Source organism: Bombus bifarius, unplaced genomic scaffold (genome assembly GCF_011952205.1).
Source record: "Bombus bifarius isolate JDL3187 unplaced genomic scaffold, Bbif_JDL3187 scf7180000007990, whole genome shotgun sequence".
Lineage (NCBI taxonomy): Eukaryota > Metazoa > Arthropoda > Insecta > Hymenoptera > Apidae > Bombus > Bombus bifarius.
Window position 1 is genome coordinate 2,320,562 of NW_022884371.1, and position 12,976 is coordinate 2,333,537.

Here is a 12,976-nt window from a genome sequence, read left to right on the forward strand (position 1 = left end):
AACTATCACCGGAAAATCAAAATTTCTCCAAACTTTCTAAGCTAAATATAACCTCGTTCGCTAAACTCTAAATCTTCCACTGTACTTTAAACCGCAACCTCATTATGCGCAAAAATTTCAAATTTCCACTCGTCGCTGAACCTTTGTGATTACTGGGATTACCATCCCATTAAATTTTTCGTATCTTCAACTCAACCATATTATACAGAAAAATTGTAAAATTTTTTCTAACCTAATTACCACTCCGTGGTTGAAATTTCCCGTATTCTAACTCCCAATCACATTACACCAAAAAGTTACAAATTGCCACTCGTCGTCAAATACAATTAACCACCCTGAAATTGAAACTTCTTGAATTCTAACACGTTTCGATCGCGTTGGAAAATCAATTTCCAACCCGAGATCAAAATTGCTCGAGTCCTAGGCCGGATCACGTAACACTGAAAAATTACAAATTTCCAGTCATCGCCCGATCTGATCACTGTCCCAAAATAAGCATTTCCCTAAAACCTTCCCTTCTTGCGATTCATCGCGCTCCCCTGCATCGATTCCTTTAATAATAATAGGAAAAAGGGGCGGTAGTGGGTTCGAATGGAGTTGCCTCTTCTAACCACCTTCTAACAGAGACTAGCCTCTGTTTACACGCAAGAACCGGCTGATAATAACAGTTAATTGGCCTGCTGGCCGTGAGAGACTGTTCCAGGTCGGACGATACTCCTTGGCTCGTCTGTCGGTCGAGCGGATGCGCGACCGCTGCTCTCGCGTCCTCGTCGATTTCTTCTTGCGGGTCGCGCGCGCTCGCTTATTGCCGATCACGTCGTTGGAATACGCAGCTGCGCCGCCAGCTCGAAGATACGTGGAATCGTTAAGGGCCTTTCTTTCGCTCTTCCAAGCGGTTGCGCGCGTATACGCGTCCTAGCTCACCGGAGAACCTTCATTGTTGCCCGCACTCCTCTCTTTCTCTCTTGCCTCGTCGTTCCACGCAGCATCCCCCTCCGCAAGACGATGTACACGATCGTCCAAAGGTTTTTGCGATACGCCGTTGAATCCTTGTTATATCGGGCCGCTCCTCGCTTCTCTTCTGTCCGGGCATCCAGCTTCGTCTGCTCGCGGTACACCTGTCAGAGTTTCTGTTATTGCGGCCCCGTCGCGGTTATTTCTTCCCGTCCTTTCCTTCCATTCCCTCGTTTTCGACTCGCTCTCCGTTCCTTTTTTTTTTTTTTTTTTATTGTATTTCTCGCCCTCTTCTCGGATTTTGGCTGCGTCGAATCTTTTTCCTTTGGGTTGACTTGCGTCAGGTATGCTCGTAATAAGTCGCGTGGAGAATTTGGAAATTTGGAAGTTTGCAAATTTTCAGGCATTTCTGGCGATTCTTGGGCATTTGGAAGGTCAGACTCGAGAGTTTGTAAATTCAAATACTTATGAATTTGCGCATTTGCGAATTGAAGCTTCGGGGAACGTGGTTTTGTAAATTCACACATTTGGAAATTTAGGTAGTTGGAAATTTCGGGCGTTTCGAAACTCCTCACACGGTACAACTTCAATTCTCCTTTCGTATCTCCTTCTATCCCTTTCGTTCCTATTAGCACAGCATACCACTTGATATAAATATTTCGGATTACATTAGTCCATGGTACGCTTTAATTGCATGCGCCATAAAACACATAAACTTCTAAAATAAAAATACGTTATTGTCGCGGTCTGTCAGTCGCGATCTTTCCAAGCAGCTCCTATTAAAATACATTTTTGACTCTCGTGAATGTTCAATTAGCGGTTTATATTGCGGTGGAAAATCATTGTACAACGTTAGGGCTGTTCTGTAGCCACTCTGAATGGCTCTTATAATTGTTTATAATTGTTTATTAGTCGCGAAGAATGTGGACCCGTGCGCGTTTAACTGCGGTGTTAAGTTTCGTTGAATAACGAAAGTGGCGCAACTATGATCCGAAATAAATTACTGTTATTAATTATATTCATGTATTTACACCCGGCGACTTCCTGTCGCTATTTCCAGTCACGGTAATCATGGAAATACTGTGTGCGATTGTTCACTATGCGTTGTTTATTTTTTTTAGTTTCCTGTTGGCGTATCGAGCATCATGAACGTGGCCGCAGGCGAACCAAGCTAAATGGAATTGCTAGAAACGCTTGTCGACGATCGTATCACTATATCTCCATCGTTTATTCCCCTTTTTTCCCCACGGTAAACATGCTCGCTATTTCACTTACGCTTTATGCAAATCTTTTTCGGCTCGGTTTATGGCCGTTGAATTACATACGTTTTTTTTCCAATCGCCAATCGTAGAATTGGAAATTTTGTATTAACAAGCTTCGAGATATGCAGGTAAGCAGAGGGTTGAGAATTTATGGGCTTGGAAAATGACTGAGATTATTTGCATTTGAAAATTTGGAAGTTCGAGTTTTGCAAATAGAACAAACGGAATGTTTGCATATTCGAATATCTGAGAATTTGGTTATTCGAATTTTCGGAAGGAAAATCTGTGTACTTGAAAATCAAAATATTCGAGATTTCGAATATTTGACAATTTAATTTTCGTAATGTCAATTTGAATTAATTTCAATCGTTGCAGATTCAATATTTTTGGATCCGAAATATCTTTAAAATTCGAACAATCGAAAGTTTGTTGGGAAGTTAAAAATCTTTCCATCCCAGTAACCGAGACACCTCGTAAATTCTAAACCTTAAAAATTCATTCATTCAAGATTTCTTAACCAACAGCTAGTCTTAAACAGTCGGCGGAAAATCATCGATCGCTTCGAAGAGTTTCGCAATCGTCTGGTGATTCCGTTCATCGAACGTTTATTATCATTGCTGCATCATCAATCACAATTTAAGAATAAGAAGCAAGAAATATCGTTGACACTCGGACACTGCGATACTATTCATGTAATTAGCGCGTATACCGAACATCCGACCAGAGTGTACAGAGCAATAAATCATTTTTTTTCACAATATCTGTAGTTCGCGTTGCTGGTAGCTGGAGAGGAAAACAAAAATTCTCCTACCGCCATTATCTTTGATTGATATCTCCAAACAACTCTCGCTAACATTTCTTGCTACCATTATTCCGTTCCCATTATACACTACTCAGAACGGTTAGAGCAACGCTTTTTACTAGAGGAAAAGTAATCAGTTGCTCTTGTAATCCTTTTGGAACGATTCTCGTCATTGCTGATTTCATTGGTTGTATATTTTATTCGACGTCGAGCCGTCTTTATTATAATAAGTCTCATCACTAACTCCGGTTCCGAATACGAGCCGACAGAGCACTAAATCTTCTATATTATTCCTACGAATCGGTTTATGGGGAATTCTGGCTCGTTTAACTTTTTTAAAATTCACTAAAATTAACGCAGTATCGCTAAAAGTGTAATATATACCAATTTCTGTCGAAAATAACGTCTCCGACAATAAATTCTCCGTTGAACCTTCAACTGCGTGTAGCCACCGGTATTGAGTGCGTACACCAGGAATAAATATCATGCGTTCCCTAATTAAAATATCAAAGAATTTGAGAGCCGGGCAGATTGAAGACTCAGGTATCTGAGAAATGGGTAAATTCAAAAATTAACAAAGTGGAAAGTTTGTATATCAGAGTATTTGACAATCGGAAAATTTGGTAATCCGAACATTCGAAAGTTAGGAATTTCGAAAAATCGCCATGATTCGCTCAACACAAAGTATTAAACATACCAACAAAAACGAGTAAAGAGAATAAAAAAGATCTTCTATAATACGGTATATTGAGCATTGCCGTCGACACATATTAAGCTTCAAAAGCAGTGAAAGGGTTAAACACATTCTTTTTCCATTGCCTCTAAAAAAAAAAAAAAAAGAAAAGAAGAATATATCTTAAAAAATCAACAGGACGAGAAAAAGCAACAAAAAGATTTTCTATTCCCCCTTTCCGACACCGCGGCAAAAAAAATCGAATAAAAAGTCTAAGTTGGGAGTCTGGCGGATTCTATTAAGTAATCTCTGCCGGTTACTTGGATAATGAATAGCACGATCGGTGAGTGTGCGTTCCCTTCGACCCAAGTATCAGGTATACGCGAAATCCGGCGAGTCATCGTACACAGCAAAATCGTCTTCCTCCTCCTTCTCCTCTTCTTCCTTCTTTGCCCGTAGTTCGAGACACGGCTTGGTTCGAGACTCCAACCATGAGTGGTTATGCTCGCACGAATGGACGACGACGTACCGCTCGCCTTCGCGAAAGAATGTCGGTATTCGTCGAAGATTCTGGCCAGGATGGAAAATCTCGCAACCGTTCTTACTGCTCGATCGTAAAGCGAAAACGGAAATTTTTCCATGGAAATGGAAATTCGCGTCACTTCTTGATGAAATTTCTAGTAAAAATTTAGAAAATGGGGTTTGACTAAATTTTATTTAAATTAGGACGCTAAAACCATTTAGATTTACTGTCTTTTCTATTTTTTTTTTCTTTTTAATGGAAATGTGCAGGTGGATTTGGCAAAAACTAATCTTTTTATAGAAATTACGGATTAGTCACTTTGAATATTAGCTAGTTCATAATTTTTTCCCCATTCGTGTAGGTTGATGTAGGTATAGTTTTACTGTCGACCAGGTTTACATAGAATAGCTTTGACAAAAGTTGTTTAATATTTTAATCGATTCTACCAAGAACCTAGCGCCTGTTCATTTTTATCTAATTTTTATGAGCTGGACAACAGCGATAAATCATTGTAACTGACTCAGTCATGCGCGAAAAAAGAAGCAAGCGTAATTATTTATATCCTTCGACATAAATGGGGAAATTGATTGACGTTTATTGTGATGATCGGATGGATATGTATGAAGACTTAGTTAACAAGATATTTCTATACTTTTATACTGTTTTATACAACAACAACAAAACAATTTTTTTTTAAGTATTCCTCCCAGACCTACCAACGCAGCTTCTTAAATACTAAATTAATTCCTTATCTTAATTATAATTACATACTTCTGTTACGCCAACAAAAAATAAAAACGAAGTTCCACATTCCTAAACGTTATCTTAATTTCTTATCTTAATTATAATTACGTGCTTCTGTTACGACAACAATAAAAAGTAAAAAAGAAATTCCACGTGTTGAGTTACCAACACAACGACGCAAATTCCATTCCATTGCCGTAAATTGTATCACCTCGTTCACGAACCAGATTAAGCGTAATAATTCCAGCAGGGATTTGGTCTCCGTAATGTCCGGGGCTCCATAAGATTCTTAGGGGAGCCGCTTAAGCGGCGGTCTTCCCATTGTCGAGCAACGCCACGCAAATAACGGGCTTTCGTCCTACAGAGTTTCACTTTTAAGCGACAGGTATACTATTGTGAGGTTAAAAACCTGCGGCCAGGTGACAGTAAAAATCTTTTCAGGCTTCTCTGTGTCGAGGAGTGGCCGTCCCAGAACGATATACACATCACCCTAGACCGATAAGCTATTGGAATTCGTTTAGATTTTTCGAGGGTTCGGCCTGCGCCTCGAATGGGACACCATACAATCGTCGAATCATTCTTGGATCCAGAGAAACTTGATTTCATCTTCTTTTCGAATCTTTCCTTTCGTGCGAGAGCGTCAATCGTTGTATACCTTTACAAAATTTTCTTTTTATCTTTGTTTTTTTAGACCGTATATTTTTTTTAAGAAACCACCGTGTCTTTCTTATCTGTTTCTTATCCCGTTTAACTTAAAAATGGATTTAAGAAAATCCTTTTTGAATTTTGTCTTGCGACGCGCTAAGTTTGTGAATTCTTTTTTTATATAATTATTTGTTATGAATATATGAATTAATTAGTTGTTCGACATGTTCTTGAATATTTATCAATCGCCCGTACCATGAGTTACATCGTTGAATTAAATTTAATTTGTGATACATTGGAGTGAAAATTAGAATGATAAAAATTATTACGATATGCGTGGTGCAAGAGGAAATTATTCTAAGGAAGAATAGAATAGGTAGAGAACGAAGAATCAAGGTACTAAAATTTCTGAACAAACCAACGAATCTATACGACTTCCTACGCACCTTCTAAACTTATTCCCGGAACACCAAAAATTCGTCGTGAAAGGAAGATTCTATGACGCACCTTTTCTCATGCCAGACCTGCGAGGCGTCTTCGTTAAGACAAACAACAGCGTGACTAGCAGAGGTCAACGAATCCTCCAGCATTTTACTCTCTTCAAACAAGAGTTCGAAACCAAAATGAATCGTCTACCCAACCAGATTACACACGATCGAGAATAAACACAGAAGATTAAATCAAGAAAAAAAGAAGTACGAAGATAAAGAAGCAACTTCTTTCTACCAGACAGTTCCAAAGCTATATCAGTCAGTCTACGAACCAATCAGATTACCTGCGATCAAAAATAAACGCAGGAATCATTTCTCGAAAATTTCTTACTTCGCCAGTATTTTCTTTCAATTAGAACGTTCCAAATCTAAATTAGTCGATCTCTCCGTACCAATCAGACTATACTATATCCTACACTATATACTATAGGCCATGCTATATACTATATGCAGCAAACATACCATTACGGTGAAAAATAAATACAGAAGTTAGTTTTTGTAAATTTCGTACGATTACTAATATCTTCTTTCTACTAAAAATATCTTCTTCGTATTAGAGAATTTGAAACCGCCAAATGAATCAATTACGAACCAATCGGATTATCTACCTTTGTTCCCAATTAACCTCGATGATATTCGGTTTCCATTTCGTGCAATTAGCTATCCTAATCAACCCAAGAAAGGAAGAAAGAAGACGAAAAAGGAAAACATCTTATTTTTGTTCTACCTTTTCATTTCTTTTTTCTTTCTTCTTTTTTTTCGAGAAATCGATTTCGAGCGATTTTGAATCCTTGGTCCACGTATTTACGTCCATCATTGGACGGCGTCTCAGGGTCGTTCCAGAAGTTCCACGCTGGAACAACGCAACTGGCAATAATCTCGTCGGTCCGCCATTCTCGTTATTTCACGCAACGGGTGGTACCGACGAAACGATGGTAGAAAGGTGGGAGAGAGGCGAGAAAGAAAGAGAAAGGGAGGAAGGTCAAACGATGACCCACACGAGAAGAGACCCATGCAACATGCCAATGCATTCCATGAATTGTCGAAATCGAAGCGGCGCGATCCTTTCAGAGAACGTTAATCACGAACATCCCTCAAAGGATCTACCAAGAAATCTTCAAAATCTTACACGTATCGTAGAATTTATATTTGTCGGAGCCTGCCGCGCATTAATAAGCATTTTTCGAGTTCTTTTCTTGGGAATTTTACGAGAAATTTATTTCTCTGTAAATGGGATTAACGTGGTACAGCGAAGATTTCGTTGAATTTAGAAGCTGATGAAATCGCTTCGGCTCTAAATAATCTCTGCCTCACAGATGGATTAAACGATTTCCCTCGTCCAATCTTATTTTACAATTTTTATTTCGCGACTACTGGATCGCGTTTAATCTTGTTTTCTATATACAAAGATTTGATATAATAAGATTTAATAGACCCAATGTACACTCCAAGTAACGAGTGTAAATGAAATTATTTTAAATAATTTTACAACGAAAGAAAATTCGAGTCTCTATAAAGGGACTGGAGAATGTTCAAGAAACAAAATTAATATTATATGAATGTAAGGGACATATTACCTAACAGTGAAAGTTCCATATGGAAGAGTGAAAGACGAAATTTCCAAGTTACATGGAGAATTATCGGTTGATTAAATTTTTTATTATTCCTTTCGTTATGCAATATCGTGGGATAGTAAATAATTTTTTAATTACGATTTGAAAGAAAAGTAAAAAATCGTTGGTAACGTAGAAAGAATAAGAATAGACTAACCGGGGACAGAGCCTCCTGCATGTGCAGGGGTGCGTTGTCGGCCTCGTCGGTGCAAGTCGACATTCTCCCGCGCAGTCTTCCACTTCTCTTTCCAGTTCGTCTAATCGTGGCGTTCCGCTGGACGAGCCTCTTATCCCGCGACGTCGTGTCCTCCTCCAAAGTTCTCCCTTTCTGCTTCGATCCTCTCTAGTGGTCGACTAATATCGTCTACTAACCTCTACGGGAACGAACGGGTTCTAAGCATGCGGGGTTGCGTATCACAGTCTTCTGCTGAGCGTTGTATGGCACGTGATTGGACGGAAGAAGAGGAGCAGCCAGTGAGGACCTGCGAAACGGACGAGAAATAAAAAAGAGAGATGTAACAATCCTTCGTTTTTATAAGTTAAGACTACGAACAAAGAACGAGGGTAAAATAAAAAAAAATGAGATCATTATGCGTGATGTAAGAAGCAGATTGTATCGTTAATGAGTCAATTTTGATCGTGTCAGGCTGTGTCATTGAGAATATTCGACAGTCGAATTCCGGATTGTCAAGGTAAAAAAAAAAGAAATGTAAAAAAGTAATTAACACGTCGACTGCCACGCGAATTTTATATGAGTCACTCACAAAGGCCATATTGATCAACTGCGTGTATCAGGCAGTAGAGAAAAGTAATGATGTCACAGCGCTATTTTTTTAAATTTGCCTTGAGACTTCCGTTTGTTTATGCCATCTGTTCGCGATACACAGCGCGTATGGAAGAACGTTATTTATTCCGAGGAAAATTTACATTGAGAAATGTATAAACAATTGAGTTGATCGGTTTAGCTTGTGATAAACTCACGTATTCTATCCTATACCATAACATTTAATTTTCTTAAATACATTACATTGCAATAGAATTTGGAGCACTTTTAATTCTACAATCTAATAATCTACTTATTTACGTGGTACCGTTTTTGCTCAATAATATATGTTTTATTGTAATCATCGTAAATTTAATAACATGGGTCCAATGGTGACCATTAGAGCTCCTTTGACAAGGAGAAGCCGAACGATGGACGTCGATAACCAACGTGAAAATATATTATTTAAAAGTTTCATTTTTCTCATTCACTGAACATGCTGCAAAATGAGCTAACCAAAGCGAAGACGTCAATCTTGTATTGTACGTTCTGTCGCGTTTACGATTACGCAACGTGCAATCAGTGGGACCAGCTGGTTCGCCTCTCCTCCATTCATTTGAACCGGCTACAAGCACGTCAAACTGGAAACGGTTTCGCGGTCGCGGCTCTGATAGACAGGTGTAATAAACCGGCGTCGAAGACAGACAGACAGTCAGACAAGCGAACCGACCGACCCAGCCGCCAGGTAGCCGAGAGTGAAAAGTTCCTGTCTCGTCTCTCGAATACTGGAACACGTTCCTTTCGGTGAAAGACTCCCTAAACGTCAACCGCGAAAGAAAGAAGCGAAACTGGCAATCTGGCCGCAACGGAACCACAACATAGAGAGGAACGTAAGCGGTCGAACCGGTCGCCTTAGTATCCGACAGAAGAAGAAGAAGAAGAAGAGGAAGAAGACGAAGAAGAAGAAGAAGAAGTCGCGGTCGAACAGGAAGCTGCAGCCGCATTTTTGCCCTGGCAAGTCAGGTTGTGACGTCCAGGCGGAAGAACGAGATCGGTGGAGGAATCAGGAAGGCCATCGGGTAGGGCGGCGGTGGCTGAGAGACCACGCGAATCCACGCGACTGTTCGTGGACGAGCAAAGAGCGGACAAACGAAGAAGAGAGAGCCGGATTCAGAAGCCAGAATAGCAGGTTCGATGGCTCTGGTTGATTCAGTTATCACGTGCGCGGTGGCCGGTCGAACCAGGGAATCCGTGGATGTTGGCCAAACCAGTCGGACACCACGAATTCCACCGTCTTCGGGCCCTTGCGCCGCGTCGTCGTTCACCAGGTGGATAGTCGGTAAAACCAGTTGGCTTCCCTCTTCTCCCGGCTCGTTCATCTCCTCCTACTACAACCGCGTGGCTACCGGTAGCCAGCTAAGGAAGGAGGGCAGGCCGCGTAAAACTGGAATTCAACCCGCGACCGCCTGTCTGACGGATAGACAGGTGTAATAATAGACGTAAACGAGGAAGCAAGAACCGTGAACACCGTCGTTGGTCGTAGGAAAGCGTAGGAGAACCGACGTGTATCTCCGACGAGGACGATTCTATTCAGTTTGTTCCGTGATTTCTTCGTTTTCTCGAGGCTTGACAGTAGGAGGATGGTGTTCCTGGAAGACGAGACACCGGGGGCTGAAGAAGATTATGCGAACTCGTCGGTGGCGAGGAAGAGGAACGCGATGGATGAACCGGCCTACGTGTGCAAGAGCGAGACTTCTCAGGGAACAGGGTGGCGGGAAGTAGGTAGGTTGGTTGCCTACCTACTACGCGGAAGAAGGAGATTGGGGCGACTGGGGAGAAGGAGTAGGTACACGAAGCCGGTATACAACCGCGGACCGGAGACGAGAAGCCAGAGGAGCAGGTTCGGCCGGTCTAACCTGATTCTCAAAGGGAACCCTGCATCAGATTGGACCCACCTCCGTGGGTCCGTTTGTATTTCAAGTACCTGTACTCCCTCGCTTCGCGTCAGTGGACGATGCCTTCGGAGACGGAGGACTCGACGAGCCTTTGCGAAGAGGAACAAGCTTCTCTACGGAGAGCTCGAGTACATGCTGGTAGAAGAGCTGGTGTCTCGAAGACGAGGCACTAGGCACGTCGGCGCGTTAACCGGCTCCGTGGTGTCTATCGTGTGGCATTTTGGGTCCGATCGATTCGTGGGCAAAACCTTTTACAAGTGATTCGACTGATCCGTAGTGATCTCGTACAGTGAACATAGAAATCGAAGAGAGAAAGAAGAAGAGTGTGAGAGAGTCCGTAGGTCTCAGGTGTCTTCTGAATTTCTCGACTGGATCGACTTAAAAGTGGATCCAATCGGAATAAGAAGTTTGGACCGTTCGAGGCCTTCGAAAACGAGATGTTTGCTCGTCTCGAAGCTTACCTGGCCCACGAAGTCAACCACGCTCCTCCTTTTTACTACCTGCGAACGTTCCAACTTTATAGAGGTGCTGTCCTCCTCGTGCAGTGTTTCGGGAGTGAGAATTAGTGGCGAGTTTTCGACCGTGGGAATTGAGCATCCTTTCTCGCGATTAACACGTGTTGTCTCTTTGGCCATGAAGAATCGAACGAAGAAAGAAGAAGGACAGACGAGGTAATGGAGACGTAGTGCGTAGATATGGACCATTCGAGAATGTTCTTCAAATATCTATGCTCCTGGTCGCGATATGAAACGTCGTTATGTAAAGCCAAAAGAAATCTACGTTGCGTATAGAACTACGCGATTCCATTAGCAGCCACCATTAAACCGGGACCAATTATATTTGCGAGTCTTCCATTCACTCGCTCTACCAGGAACGCGTATGCTGATCGCGTCTCGTTCGTTTGAACGCACGCAATCGCAGCTCTGAACGCGAGCCCATTTTTACCAGTCGAACGTGCACCGTTTTACGTAATCCTTCGAAACTCTAGCTTGCACACGGCTGTAGCGTACAGTTCGACTAAAAACCGATTATAGGAAAAACCTGATCTAAAGTTGATCTAAAGCTAATCTAAAACGACCTACGGCGATAGAATAGGAAAGAAAAAATCGATTGGAGTCAATTGGACGAAAGAAATGTGAAAAAGAGATATACGGGAACCGGATGATCCCACTTGTCGTCGACGTGCAAGTTGTTTACCGGCGGCTCACCTGCGCGTCACCTGTGCGTCATCGTGCAGGTAGCCGGTGAACATCCGCGGAAAAGAGGTGCACAGCATTGACGCGGTTAAACGATCGACATCTCATCCACAGACAGATATCCCACGGTTAGAGACGAGATACTCACTTTGTCGGGGCTAGCGTACAAAGAGAAACGTATCCGAGGGGTATCTCGATGTATATCTCGAAGTGTATCTCGCTGGATCGTAAGGGAGGAAGTCTTCTGTGCATTCGATACAGAAAAGTCGATATTCTTCTTAGAAGATGGATTGATGGACGATCTTCGTGCCGATGGCTTGAAAGTGCGCGCGTGTAGACGTGTGTACGTATGTGGAGAGCAGTAAGAAGAAGGTGGTAGAGAACGTGGTAGGTGGTAGGTCGAGGGGTGCTGGTGGGGTGCTGGTGGGGTGGCGAGGGGGGAGGGGGCCAACTACAAACTACTAAGCGTCCCTCCTGTGTTCCGGATCACATCTCCACGGATGATAGTGTCACCACCTTCGCGATGGATCCACCCGTACCAAACGTGAATCTGCCGCGAGTTTCGACGAGATTTTCGAGACTTCTCCTCGTCGAAGGGCGAACCCACTGTCGCGGGTAGCCCTTTTTGTTCTTTTTTAGTTTTTCACCTACCACCACATGTATGTACACGGTTTTTCGGTGATTACGCACAAAAACCGTCGTTACGGCTCTTCCCTCCTTTCTTTCTTTTTTTTTTCTGTTCGTTTCCACGAATGATATCGACACGATATGGTTCGTTATCGGATCGATCGGTTGTTTGCTTCCAACTAGACGCACAAGTGAGAAAGAAATGTAGGAAAGAAGCACCGTGGAAAACACAAAATTCACTCCGCGCACCTCATTATCCTCGTTTCTGGTTCATTCCGCGTTGCGTTCCGCTTAGCCAGTCACCAAGCGCTATCGTTCCTTTCGCGCACACCCCTCTTCGACGAGTCACGAGGATCCGGACCGGGAACGGTTTTTCCAAACCGGATCGTCTGTCCACGATTCACACTTGTACACCGGCTTCAGGCACACGCGCACGTTCGCGCAGGCCGCGGCTTTAACGACGTCGACGACGTAGACCACAGTAGTAACAACAACAACAACGACGACGACGACGACAACGATGACGACGACGACGACGACGACGACGACGACAACGGCGACGACGACGACGACGACGACGACGACGACGACGACAACGACGACGACGATGACGGCGATGACGACGACAACGACAACAACGGCAAAGAGAACGATGACGGCGACAACGAACGCGACGACGTGAACGTGGTGAACGGCAGCTTGTACGGGAAGCACGACGACATCGTCGC

At 42.8% G+C, this 12,976-nt stretch overlaps 1 protein-coding gene across 4 annotated transcripts in view; it reads right to left on the minus strand.

The window, feature by feature from the left end:
• The window catches only part of LOC117205353 (protein grainyhead), a 162,081-nt gene extending 149,311 nt beyond the window's left edge, over positions 1–12,770 (minus strand). For 2 of the 4 annotated variants that reach the window (XM_033443667.1, XM_033443668.1), the window contains exons 1-2: positions 11,770–12,770; positions 7,865–8,189 (exon numbers count right to left, since the gene is read on the minus strand). In XM_033443667.1, coding sequence (XP_033299558.1) covers positions 7,865–7,927 — 63 coding nt within the window. In that variant the 5' untranslated portion in view covers positions 7,928–8,189; positions 11,770–12,770. The remainder of the gene's footprint in view (positions 1–7,864; positions 8,190–11,769) is intronic. The other 2 variants (XM_033443666.1, XM_033443669.1) reach the window with 2 other exon arrangements.
• Between the last annotated feature and the right edge of the window lie 206 nt (positions 12,771–12,976).